This window comes from Arvicola amphibius, chromosome 4, assembly GCF_903992535.2.
Source record: "Arvicola amphibius chromosome 4, mArvAmp1.2, whole genome shotgun sequence".
NCBI lineage: Eukaryota > Metazoa > Chordata > Mammalia > Rodentia > Cricetidae > Arvicola > Arvicola amphibius.
Window position 1 is genome coordinate 138,470,836 of NC_052050.1, and position 13,974 is coordinate 138,484,809.

Here is a 13,974-nt window from a genome sequence, read left to right on the forward strand (position 1 = left end):
GGATGGCCACATAGACTAAATTTTTCAAGCTTGTGGCTAGGGATGAGTTCGTGGGACAGAGTACTAGCACACGGTTGAATTTTGTCACTTTTGCTTTGTGTCTGATATTCTCTTTGTTTTCTGGCTGATTTGAGTGTTTTCGTCTGTTTAAGGCAGGGTCTCACTGTGTGGACCCCAATGGGGTCCTGTCCCCCAAAGAGTTGAAGGTGACGCCTCTCAGTGTTTTTCCCAAGAGGATTGTTAGGAAAAGCTAGTGCTGGACCTGACAGCTCTCTGGTTTTCTGTTTGAGTTGTGAGCCACCATCCCTACCTGCTTCTGCTGTGATGTGACAGCATCCACCATCAGGGTCTCAACAGAAGCCAAACCCATAGGACCAACCAATCTTAGACTTTGTGTCTTTAAATAAACCTCCATTTCTTCATAAGTTAGCCCGTCTCTAACATTCCACTATAGCAATGAAAAGACGGTTCATGCCAGATTACTATAATCCACATTCCAGAGTCAATGGGGCCCATCAGACACTGGGCATTTGAATCTCCATGTATTTAACATGTGGTTCATAGTACTTGGAGGTTGGAGGGGTTTTTTTGGTTTTTCAAGACAGGGTTTCCCTGTAGAGGTTGGAGGTTTTATCTGGGTTTTTGTTTTGTTTTGGGTTTGGGTTGTGAGTTTTTTTGTTGGGTTTTTTTTGGGGGGAGGGGATGTGGTGATAAGGATTGAACCTAGGACACGTGATGGGCACACACTCATTGAATTATGCCCTGCACACACACCTTACATTTTGATACAAACTTCACTTCCACATCTAGAAAACTAAGTCCATATGCTTCTCTGCTTTGTATCCCAGTAGCAACAGAATAGCCTGTTAAATGTAGGTGTCTTAGTCACTGTTCTATTGCTGTGAAGAGACTCCATGACCACGACCACTCTTATAAAGGAAACTATTTAATTAGGGCTTGCTTACAGTTCAGAGGGTTAGTCCATTATCATCATGGCAGGAAGCATGGCAGCACGCAGGCAGACATGGTGCTGGAATAAGAGCTGAGAGGCCTACATCCTGATCTACAGGCAAGCTGCAGAGAGCCTCAGCCTGGCCTGGGCTTTTGAAACCTCAAGGCCCACCCCTGGTGACACACTTCCTCCAACAAGACCACACCTCCTAATCCTTTCAAATAGTGCCACTCCCTAAGCATTTCCCTTTCAACCTCTGTGAGCCATTCTTATTCAAACAACCACAGCCAGCAAGTACATTTCTGTGGCCAGCCATCACATTTATCCATCCAATACTTAAAAACTTTTATCTTGAAAAAAAATTGATTAATCATCAAGGCATCCTCTGGTGTTTTCTGAGCTCTGGTGTTTTCCAAGCTCTGTTTCATGGCTGAATGAGATGGAAAGCAGAGGAAAGATTTCAGTTACGTTTCTGTTTTCTCTTCACTAATAGAAAAAGCAAAACACAGTACACCCCGGGGAAGATACTGTTATAAGAATAACACAGCCGACTGAGAGAGGCAAGGCTCCTGCCCTCCACGGCCAGCATTATGTAGGCGATGATGAGCTGGGTATGGACCCAAGTGAAGGCTCTATAGAGCAGCTGCAGGGACCAGGAGCTGAACCATACACTGGCAAAAGCGTGAATCAGATAATCGGCTTCCACCATCACAGACCAGCATAGGAAACCAAACACTTGTCCCGGATGGAGCCCGTGCCACCAGGCGGAGAAGGCAAAAGTCTGCAGCACCGGCCAGCACCGGCTGTTCTGAAAGATGAGCCGCCTGAGCCACCGAGCCGTGCTCCGGTTCCACTGCCTCGCGAATAGGGAGATCCTGTGGGTAGTTTCCAGTGTCCATATGTCCCCGTCGGGGATGTATCCCTCCTCTTCCTCCCCAGATCTCTGGCCAGGCTCAGACCCAAAGCCCGCCGCATGGAGGAGAGAGTCGTCCAGGATCCAGTGCGAGTAGTAGGTGAGTTTGAAGAGCCCAGCTGTGGACCACATGATGTAGACGCATTCCAGATGCTGGCAGTCGTCCAGCCCGGCTCCTGCGCTCACCATCCTCCTCAGCGCCACCTTGAGCCACTGCAGCCCGACGATCTGCAGACCCCTCCAGGTCAGAGCCCGCAGAGAGAGACCGGGCTGCAAAGGGCTTGATCTTTCAACGCAAGCCTGAAACCTCTGAAAGGAACACAGGGGGCCTCCCAGGAGGGCAGGGAAAAAGAGCAAGTAGCTGAAGTAGGGCAGAGCCTTACTCAGGCACTCAGACAAAGAACTTCTGCTCCCCAGGCCGCCCGAGGCTGCCTCCACCTTCCCCTCACGAATGTCCAGTGAGAGCGACGTGACTCTCTGCGTCAAGAGCATGAGGGAAGAAAGAGCAACGTAGAATCTGAAAGAGATTTAAATTAATCCATGTTTGAAGCCACACTGGACTTATTCTCTCACTCCTGGCCCGACCTGCCCACAGATCTCATAGCAAATCATACTCCACAAAGACTCTTACATTCTATCAGAACCACACACACATTATTCCAGGGCAAAAGCACTAATCATTGGTTAGAAATGGGGGAAAAATGATGAGGAATACTAGGAATATTGACGATAATTTTTTGACATAGGGTTTCACTTGTAGCTCTGACTGAACTGGGGCTCCCAGGGCTACTCCTGACTATCTCTGAATGCATTGTGCCACCATATCCGACTGGCTATCATATATATAATGTGTTTAAATTTTTATTTTTATGTGTATGGATGTGTTGCCTGCATGTAAGTCTGTGTAATACTTATGTGCCCGAGGAGGCCAGAAGTTGAAGTTTTTAAATAAAAGTCAGGCCCCGGCTGTGATATTCTGATGACTGGAGATATGCACTGAAAAATGCATGAGGGTGAGCGGTGGCTCATGAGCAATTGACGTTTGCATCAGGGTGAGATTGTATGTGTGTATGTCTGTGTCTGTGTGTATCTAAGTGTGTGTCTCTGTGTGTGTGTGTGAGATGTATTCCGTCTGTGTGTGTCTGTGTGTCTGTGTGTATGAGAGATATGTATCTGTGTGTGTCTGTATCTGTATATCTGTGTGTCTGTATCTGTATATCTGTGTGTGTGTGTGTGTGTGTGTTGTATGCATGTGTGGAGGCCAAGGGAGAACATGGGATGGGTTTCCCGCTCTACCACTGTCTACCCTCTTCCTTTGGTATACAATGACAGTGGTTGTCATCAGGCCCCGTGGTCCTCCTGTCACCTCTCCTCCCCCAGCAGACACACAGAGCTGGGGTGGCAAGTGCACACACAGTCATGCCTAGCTTTGTCCATGCATTCTTGAGGTCCTAAGATCTATCTACACAGCAAGCGTTCTTGCCCGCTGCACCATTTCTCTAGCCTGCAAGTCTGAAGTCTTGGCGAATACTGCCTTATTTTTTTTGTTTGTTGTTTTTGAGACAGGGCTTTACGCATCCCAGGCTGGTCCTCGATTTGCTATGTGAGCATCACCTTGACCTCTGGATCCTCCCACTTCCACTTCCTTGTGCTGGGATTACAGGCAGGTGTCACCAAGTCTGGTTTGTCATAATAATTCCCAAAGGATTCTAGATGCAGTGGGAGTGGCAACTCCAGTGAGCTAATAGCTTAGAACCAGACAGGGGACCTGCCCTGTGCTGACATAGCCTGTATTCTCCGAGTGGCACAGACCTATGCCAGCAGACAGCCACGGGGCACCAGGAACACAGACAAAGTTACCTATTCCCCTAACCTTGTCAACTCCCCTGGCTCATGACACGCCTCTAGTCTGTAATTAGCTCTTGGGTTTTGTTCTTTATTGGCCCCTAGATGGGGTCGATATCCTTCTTGGGGGTGGAAGGAGAGATGAAAGAGCTGAGCCGGAGTAAAGAAAACGCACGGCGGTGGCAGCCAGGCCCTCTGTGGTTTGGCTGGGCCCAAACTTCCAAGGCTGAGACGAACAAACTGTCATCACTGCCAGGCACAATGACAGTTACAGCAAGTGCCAGATAACTGAGTCTCTGGACATCAGCACGGAATGGCTCTGTGCAGTTACGGAGCCGCTTTTGCATTGATTATCTCTACCGCCACAGCCTTTCAAGAAAGCTATGCCAACTCCGTTACTCTTTGTCTAAGGAAAAGAGACTGAGCCTTGGGAGAAGCCAAATAGCTTAAGAGCATGCTCCCCGGATGCGCAAGGATTAGAATTGGCTCAGTACAACCAAACCAAGGGCCGCATTTACCCCACAGGCGGAGGCTCTTGTAGGTAGTACTCGGTGTAGTGAAGACCCAGGTGGCACAGGGTCTGCCAGCCCATCTGAGAGCCGAAGGTCAGCTTGTGGACTTCCCGTGGGCCGAGTGAGCAGACCAGAGCCACGGCGCAGAGGGCAGGGATGAAGACGAGCAAAGCATAGGGACCCATGGCAGCCAAGGCCAGGACACCGCCTCCAGCCAGGAGAAAGAGGTACCTGAAAGAGAAGAGACCACGGAGGTGACTCTTAGGACAGTACAGCAAGGAATTCCACTGTCATCATCCCCAGGAATTTCATACAACATGTAAAGAAGCCATGTGTCGCCTCAGCGAGTCATCCGTTCTGAAGGGAATAAAGCCCACGTCCCCTGTAAACTCCCGCCGCGGGAGACAAGTCATGCTTTCCTCCCTTTGTGACCCTGGTGGCTCTGGCATGTGTGTCATACAAGTGACTGTAACCACTAAGAATCTGTGATAATTTGAATGAGAATGCCCCCTCCCTGCTCATATGCTTGAATGCTTCATCCACAGTTATTGAAATGTTGGGGGAAAGGTTAAGAGGTGTGGCTTTGTTGGAGTAGGTATGGACTTATTGGAGGAGGTGTGTTTTGAGGTTTCAAAAGCCCACGGCAGGCTCTCGCTCTCTCTCTCTCTCTCTCTCTCTCCTCTCTCTCTCTCCTCTCTCTCTCTCTCTCTCTCTCTCTCTCTGTGTGTGTGTGTGTGTGTGTGTGTGTGTGTGTGTGTGTCTCTGTCTCTCTCTCTGTGTGTGTCTCTCTCTGTCTCTCTCTCTGTCTCTCTGCCTGTGGATCAGAATGTAAAGTCTCAGCCTCATGCCTGCCTGCCTGCCTGCCTGCCTACCACCATGCTTCCTGGCAGGATGATAATGGACTATAACCCTCTGAACCCGTGCAAGCCCCCAGTTTGATGCTTTCTTTTTTATAAGACTTGCCTTGGTCACAGTGTCTCTCCACAGCAACAGAACAATGACTATGACAGTCCCAGACAGCTCGCCGATGGGACCACTCACGATCTAACTGAGAAGCACTGTGAACAAAAGTGGGGGGGGGTGGTGCTGGGGGCTGGAGAGATGGCTCAGCGGTTAAGAGCATTGCCTGCTCTTCCAAAGGTCCTGAGTTCAATTCCCAGCAACCACATGGTGGCTCAAAACCATCTATAATGACATCTGGTGCCCTCTTCTGGCATGCAGACATACACACAGACAGAATATTGTGTACATAATAAATAAATACTTTTTTAAAAAAGTGGGGGGTGCGGAGGAACTAGCAAGTCCTCCACCCACAAAGAAAGAAAAGAAAGAAGCCATCTGGCATGGCTTTGTCTGTTTAGTCAGTTTTCCCCAGTTTTTTGTTTTTGTTTTGTTTTTTTTTGGTTTTTCGAGACAGGGTTTCTCTGTGGCTTTAGAGCCTGTCCTGGAACTAGCTCTTGTAGACCAGGCTGGTCTCGAACTCACAGAGATCCGCCTGCCTCTGCCTCCCGAGTGCTGGGATTAAAGGCGTGCGCCACCACCGCCCGGCTCCCAGTTTTCTTTTTTATATTGTTGCCTTCCTAGTGTAAAGATTCATTGCCACTGAAGTAGTCACGTGGTCAACATGTCTTCCATGATGGCGAACAGTCGTTCAGATAGCCAGGGAAGAAAAGTGTAGCGTCTTCTTCAGCACTGTAAGGTGCCCACCTCGAAGCAACAGTATATGTCCCAGTTCTTGCTCAGAAACCTCAAGGGGGAAGGTGTGCAAAGTCTGGGAGAGTCCATTTCGTGTGGACTTGGTTCTTCTTTCTGCATTATATGGGAGGTTTTTATTTCGATTTTGACAAATGAATAAAGCTGGAGGCAGGCATCAGAATGCCCGCAATTCTGATGGGTTAGGCCAGGTGCAGCGAGGTGGGCGATCAAAGCTTAAGTTTCTCTCTAGTACTCAGAACTCAGAGCCACACATCCTGGGGTGTGAGTACAGTGCCTGACACGCGTCAACCACAGACACTTTCCTGGGACACCAGCAGATGCCTCAGTGTGAGGAACTCGATGACATAAAAGTTCCAGAGCATTCGTAGGCCTTCCTTTTTGAGCCTCTGCCTCATCACCCCGATTAACACTATACCTAAGCCTTCACTTGCTCTGTGTGGCAGTTTGAATGAGAATGACTCCCATGTGCACATAGGAACATCAAATACCTACACGTGTCTACAGTGTAGGATGCATAACTTACTGATTTCATTTCTAGGCCTTCTGCTAGTAATGAGCAGCACTGAGGAGGCTGAGACCGCACAAGCAGGAGTTCAAGGCCAGCCTGAGGTATACATTGAGACCCTACCTCAGAAACAAAAAAGTAAACAAAGGCGAGGGTTAGGGCTGTGACTCTGGTAGCGAGCCTTTGATAGCATGTCCAAGGCTCTGGGTTCCATTCCCAGCACGGATGTGAACTTGGCTGCAAGGTACAAGAGACAGGCTTTGTGTTTGTGCGTGCGTGCGTGCGTGTGTGCGTGCGTGCGTGCATGCGTGTGTGTGTGTGTGTGTGTGTGTGTGTGTTTTATAGGTAAGGACAGGTGTCTCAGGAAGCTTATTCCCATATACAAGGACTTATAGAGAAAATTAAGACTCAACAGTCTTGGGGCTGGAGAAGTGGCTCAGTAGTTAGGCGTGGTTATGCTCTTGTAGAGGACCTGGGTTTCTTTCCAAGCACCCAAACAGGGTGGGCCACAAGCATCTGCAACTTCAGTTCCAGGGATCTGATGCCCCTCTTGTAACTTTTATCAGCTCTTGCACACACACGCACACACACACACACATACACACACAAAATAAATAAATATTTCTAAAAAACACTCAACAGGACAAGAGTTAAGGACAATCTCAACCCTAGAGTTAATCCTTAGTTTTAAGCTTTAATGCTTTGTGAGTCTTTGTATACAGAAAGTTTCTTTAGAACTATCACCCTGAAACCTGGTGGTGCATGCTTCTAATCCCAGAACTCAAGAAACAAAGGCAGGCAGATCTCTGAGTTTGATGCCAACCTGGTCTACAGAGTGAGTTCCAGGACAGCCAGGGCTTTAAAGAGAAGCCCTGTCTCACAAAACAAAAACAAAACAAACAACGAAAATCTGTTCCCCTGTCGTCATCCCCCAGAAACAAGGTTAAGAGCCATCTACAAGATGGGAACACAGGATAACATACCCTAATTTAGTCAAACTCAATAATTACAAATATTAAATGCAGCTAGATTTTACTTAAGATGATTCCCTAGGTCTAAAAGGTGGTGCTTAGCAGTAGAGAGCATTTTCAGCATGTGTAGAGTTCTGGGTTCTACTCTGAAAACCACACACATGCACACACATGGACACACACACACAGCTCCACTAAATAAAAATCTTAGCTTCCTAAGTAAGAAAAATTAGGAGGCTTATTGCTTTGGGCAGTAGACTGTGGGCTTTTCAGAAGGATCTTCCACTAAGTCCTCTTCAAAACAGAGTGTGCTTCTAAGGCATTGAGCCTCATAAAGAGAATGTATAATCAGCTCTTCAGTGACACCAATTTTAGATCAAACTGAGGTAGACTTTACCAAGATTTGTTTTGACTTATTTCCCAAAAACAAAGAAACAAAAAGCCAACCAAAGGCAAATTTTAACACTCCTACTTTGTTATAGATGTATACACAAGCTATATTTTCCACACAGTTAAATTTCATGGCACACATAATCCTACAAAAGTAAAGACTGCTGAAAACTAACCAGGATCTGTGGTGAGCACAGAGGTAGACGTTTCGAGACTTCCAGTATCAATCATCTCAGTCTCTCCACTTCCCATTTCACACAAACCTATCTGTCCATTTTTTTTTTGTTTGTTTTTTTTTTTTGGTTTTTCGAGACAAGGTTTCTCTGTGGCTTTGGAGCCTGTCCTGGAACTAGCTCTTGTAGACCAGGCTGGTCTCGAACTCACAGAGATCCGCCTGCCTCTGCCTCCCGAGTGCTGGGATTAAAGGCGTGCGCCACCACCGCCCGGCTCTATCTGTCCATTTTTGAGTCAATGCAAACATGAAGTTAATTTCTGAATCAGTTTTGTGCTAATCCAGAGATTCTCAACCTGTGGATCACAACTCCCTTCGGAGGTCAGATATCCTGCATATCAGATATTTACACTATGATTCATAACAGTAGCAAAATTTAATTATGAAGTAGCAACCAAATAATTTTATGGGTGGGGGTCACCACAACATGAGGGATATTATTAAAGAGTCTCAGCATTAGGGAGGCCGAGAACCACTGCTAATCTATAGACAATCATTATGGAGCACCCAACGATTGGTAGCAAGGCTACTAAGCACAACACGTGCATAAAGAACAAATTGAGAGTAGTTAATGGGTGGCCTTCTCATTTAGAGACCACTCTGTGCTTTCTACCCTATTATTGTACTTCTAGATGGAAAAGCAATATGAGCCATTCTGCCTACCTGGCCCAGGTGGAAAAGGAATCCATGATGCAGAGATAATTAAACAGAAGTGCAAAGGGGAAAGCAGCCCCTTGATAAAATGATACGGGATGGAGAAAGAAGATCCAGAGCCAATCCATTATGAACCTGAAGCACGCGGTCCTTCCTAGAGTTCTGCTCTGGTGCCCTCCTGCAAGAGAAGTCACAGCCGGGCCCTCTCTGGCCTCTTTACGGGGTGCAGAAAGGCCTGAAGGAGCACAATGAAATGGAAGCTCTGGAGATAAAGCAGTGGATATCAGGTTGGCTTCCTGATAACGGGACCTCGCTATGGAAACCAAATCACACTGCAGTGTTCCCTCACCTTGCTGTGTTTACTGAAAAGTCGCTCTAGAGGTTGTACCTCGTGGGCAACGTGGCATATTGTTTGTCTTTCCAGCCACCACGCTGTCCCATATTTTCTTCACTAAGTTAATGAAAACAAAATCTATTGCTGTGGACAAGCAGGTCCGGACTAATACAAAAGGAAGGCAGATCCGCAAGAAAGAAAACAAGAGTCTTCTTCTCAACTGCCTTTCTCCCAGTGCCTTGTCTTCCATAACAGCACCCTCCCCACCCTCATCATGTACCTACATCCTGATTAATTTATTTTCACTCTAAGCTAAGCGAGAGCTCTTCAAGAGGCAGGGCCCTGTTTCATTTATTGCAACATCTCCAGCACACAGAATAGGGATACAAACCTATTTTGTATTTAGTAAACATTTATAGAAGTTAAGATTTGAAGGACGAAAAACTGTGGGGAGGAAACACTTAAAGAGAGTACTTTATTTGAGGGCTGGGTAATACTGAGGAGATGTCCTCAAAGCGAGACAAGATTGAGAAGCCGTCTCTTAGCTAGTGGAGACTGCTGCTGAGCCCGGGACATTCAGGGCTGACCTTACACAGTAGGACTCAACACATTTGGGAGGGAGTTATCAACCACACATCACTCTGGAGCTAAAGAAAGAACAAACAGCATTTAGGGTCTCACTCTCCATTCTGGGGGAGACGGTTGTGTTGAAAGCCAGCTTTGACAAAACTCGTACGTTCCAGGGTAGGAGCATGAGGATTAGAAATATTAGGCAAAAGCCCGGCGGTGGTGGCGCACGCCTTTAATCCCAGCACTCGGGAGGCAGAGGCAGGCGGATCTCTGTGAGTTCGAGGCCAGCCTGGTCTACAAGAGCTAGTTCCAGGACAGGCTCCAAAAGCCACAGAGAAACCCTGTCTTGAAAAACCAAAAAAGAAAAAAGAAAAAAAAAAAGAAATATTAGGTAAAAGGAATAGATATAGGAGATATGAGACAGAAACACATGGATGCTGAATTCACCTGGTTTATTCTCCCACATGCTTATATACTTCACTCCAAAAGGGGAGGAGGGGGGGCAACAGACTTCATTAACATGATAGAAGGAATAGACTTGAATTCTCGACCTTTGGTCCATGTGGAGTGGGATCCACTTCTACAGCCAAAATACTAATTAGCCAAACCCTATGTTAGAATCTCTCCTTTGTAGCCATACCTGTTGTCAACAACTTTGAGAGAGCAAAAATAAGTTCAAACTTTGAACTCCAGTCAAGGTAGAACAGGCTCACAGCTCTGTAGGCCCTCACACAGTTGTCTTAGTTAGGGTTTCTATTGCTGTAAAGAGAGACCACGGCCACTCTTATAAAGGAAAAACAATTAATGGGGTGGTAGCTTACAGTTCTGAGGTTTAGTTCATTATCATCATGGTGGGACATGGTGACATGCAGGCACAAATAGTGATGTGCAGGCAGACATGGTGCTGGAGAGCTAGTTGAGAGTCTTACATCTTGCAGGCAACAGGAAATGGACCATCTCACTGGATGTGGCTTGAGCATATATGAGACCTCAAAGCCCTCCTCCACAGTGACATGCTTCCTCCAACAAGACCACACCTGCTCCAACAAGGTCACAACTCCTAATAGTGCCACTCCCTTTGAGGGCCATGTTCTTTCAAACCACAACAGAAAAAGAACTAATGAGTTCATTTTGAGTTCTAATGAGTGCTTATGGAGAAAAACAATCAGAATAGGGGAACTGGAGAGATGGGGTAGTAGTTAAGAGCACTGTCTGCTCTTCCAGAGGTCCTGATTTCAATTCCCAGCAACCACATATTGGCTCATAACCATCTGTAATGAAATCTGATGTCCACTTCTGGCCTGTAGGCATACATGCAGGCAGAATACGATATACATAATAAACAATTTTTTAAAATAAACAATCAGAATAGAAGGGTGGTGGTGTTTTATTACATAATGCTGTGTTCAGAATGTCTATGTCCTTAAAACCTAATCCTCAAGGTGATGGAAAGAGATAGATGCTCAGAACCTTTACTGGTAAGCCACAGCCTCCTGGCAATACACAGATTAATAGAAATGGGTCAGTTCAAGATGTACGAGCTAGCTAGAAATATGCCCAAGTCATTGGCCAAACACTGTTGTAATTAATATAGTTTTGTGTGATTATTCGTGTCTGGGCAGCCAGGAAACAAACGACCAGTCTCCTACACTTCCCAGCCTCTAGAACTATGAACAATAAATTTCTATTATTTAGCTCCCACATGACGTCACATAAAAGGTGCTAGAGCCAGAGAGATCTGAGAACTTTGCCTTTACCTTGGCACAGCTGTGCTGGCAATTCACACCACAAGAATTCCTTTTATCTCACATTATCTACTATTTAACTTCCATTATTGCATATATGTCTCATGAGGTTTTTGCTCTTGCTTGTGTTTTGCTCAGTTAGGTCTTAGGACTGTTGCTTATGTCTCTCCATCAAATTTACTACAACACATTTTTTTTAATTATTTATTTTTATTTGTTGTGAACTGCCATGTGGGTGCTGGGAACTGAACCTGGGTCCTCTGGAAGAGCAGCCAGAGCTCTCAACTGTTGAGCCATCTCTTCAGCCCCCATCATGAACTCTTATCCTTCTGGAACCATAAGTAAAAATAAAATTTTTCTTTCTTAAGTTCCGTTTGGTCATGATGTTTTATCTTAGCAAGAAAAAGATAATATATAGTAATGCATTTAAAGTTTAAAAAAAGAAGTTGTGAAAGGCTAGGCATGGTTCCACATGCTTCTAATCTCAGCAAGCAAAGGTAGGAAAATCTCTGTGAGTTCAAAGCCAATCAAGCCTGGTCTACACTGCCAGTTCCAGGTCAGCCAGGGCTGCAGGGTGAGACCCTGCCTCAAAACAACAAAACCCAACAAGAAACCCATGGAAAAAGAAACAGACAGACCAAGGAAAGGACAGAATATTTGATCTTAGAGACATCTGTAGAAACAAGAACAATCCAACAAGGACAAAGGTGAAATAATTTTCAAAAAGTATAACTGGGAATCCCAAGATCTCCTCAGCATTCTAAGACAAAGTCTACAGCTTACAGGCATACGAGGTGAAGAATCTCATCCTAAAGGCATAGAAAACATTTTCAAAAGAATTTCAATGGGAAGTGTCCCAAGGTTCTAGGAGACAAAGGAAATGTTCCACACACAGGAAGAGTTTAGGACACTAGACAGACCAGAAAAGAACCTCCCTTGCCATATTGTAATTAAAACACTAATCTACGGAACAAAAGTAAGTATGCTGAACATTGCAAAAGAGAAGCACAGTGCCACATGAACAGGCAGGTCCATCAGATTAACAGCAGTTTGTTCAACTGAAACTTTAAAAGCCAGAAGAACTTGCAATGACTTATTTCAAGTTCTGAAAGCTGACAACTGCCGTCCCAGAATAACGCATTCACTAAAGCTACCTGTTGTAACTAAAGGAAAACTAAAAACTTTCCATGACGAAAACAGTCTAAAGGAACACAAGACAACTAAGCCAGCTCTACAGAAGATAGTTACTGAAGACAGAAACAAATTCCTCTGCGAGCCCACCAAAAAAAAAAAAAATCAACCAGCCAGGTGGTGGTGGCGCACGCCTTTAATCCCAGCACTTGTGAAGCAGAGGCAGGTGGATCTCTGTGAGTTTGAGCCCAGGCTGGTCTACAGAGTGAGTTCCAGGATAGGCTTCAAAGCTACAGAGAGTAAAACCCTGTCTCGAAAATCAAACAAATCAACCATACTAGAAAAATTTTAAAAAAGGCTAAGCAATCAGAGGAGATAAACACCACTGTAAAAATCAACATTGCTCCTTCAAATATGGCAGGAGCAATATACAGTTCTGACTAAACAAAAATGACCTTAATATTTGTGGGCCCCCTGGGCTGGGATTATGGGTGTGCTCTGCCATGCTCAGTTCCACTTGACTCTGGGGAAATGAACTCAGAGCTTCATGCAGGCTAGGCAAACGCTGTACCAATTAAGCCAAACCCCTGGCCCTCATTAAGGCATTTCTTGGTGTGATTCAAGCTCATTACCTTTAAATTTAAATTATCTTTAGGAAACAAATTCTCCCAGATAATTTGGGTGGGCCTGATTCAATCAACTGAAGCTCTCTGGGCAGCACCAAAGTTTAGAGTTGTGTGGGGGAAAACCCCACTTTTGGTCAGCAACTTAGACATCCAAATATAAAGTCACAGCCTGCTGTACAGGTTTTGATCTTGCACAGCAGGTCCCGAAGAAACCAACTCCTTGCAAAACTGTCATGATTCATATCTTCTGCTGATTGCTTCTCAGAATGAATCCTGAATATGCCATCTGGGACTTGAAGAATTAGAACAGTAGTTCTTGACCTGTGGGTTACAACCCCTTTGGGAGGTTGAATGACCAGGGTCGCCCAAAGACCATCGGAAAACACAGATATTTACTTTACAATCGTAGCAAAATTACAGCTATGAAGTAGCAACAAAAATAATTATATGGTTGTGGGGGGTTCATCACGACATGAGGAACTGTATTAAAGAGTCCTAGCGTTAGGAAAGTTGAGAACCACTGAATTAGACGATGCCACGGGTAGGGGAATAGCAGTAGTTAGAGGTGGAGAGTTAGCTCCGTGTCTTGACCGTCAGAAAAAAAGAGCCAAATACACACACACACACACACACACACACACACGGAATGCAAGGTTTAAAATTTTGATTTGATGTTCAAAAGAAATTTTTTAAAGACTTATTTATTTATTTATTTATTTATTATGTATACAACATTCCTTCCCTGTATGCTTGCATGCCAGAAGAGGGCACCAGATTTCATTATAGATGGTTGTGAGCCACCATGTGGTTGTTGGGAATTGAACTCAGGACCTCTGGAAGAGCAGTCAGTACTCTTAACCTCTGAGCCATCTCTCCAG

General features: G+C 45.5%; 1 protein-coding gene across 1 annotated transcript; it reads right to left on the reverse strand.

Annotated features, from left to right (window-relative positions):
- Window positions 1-1,412: 1,412 nt before the first annotated feature.
- Mboat4 (membrane bound O-acyltransferase domain containing 4) lies at window positions 1,413-8,818 on the reverse strand. Its single transcript, XM_038329123.1, has 3 exons — window positions 8,700-8,818; window positions 4,229-4,453; window positions 1,413-2,382 (listed from the first exon to the last, which is right to left on the reverse strand). The coding sequence occupies exons 1-3, from the start codon at window positions 8,816-8,818 to the stop codon at window positions 1,413-1,415; spliced, it is 1,314 nt and encodes a 437-aa protein (XP_038185051.1).
- Between the last annotated feature and the right edge of the window lie 5,156 nt (window positions 8,819-13,974).

Bases quoted from the DNA above. Each gene is read 5' to 3' on its own strand.
- Mboat4 (XM_038329123.1), bottom strand. From the start codon at position 8,818: ATGGATTGGCTCTGGATCTTCTTTCTCCATCCCGTATCATTTTATCAA. The intron at 4,454-8,699 runs GTAGGCAGAATG...CTTCTCTTTCAG, and splicing joins TCCTTTTCCACCTGGGCCAG to GTACCTCTTTCTCCTGGCTG. The intron at 2,383-4,228 runs GTAAATGCGGCC...AATCTCTTTCAG, and splicing joins CAAGAGCCTCCGCCTGTGGG to ATTCTACGTTGCTCTTTCTT.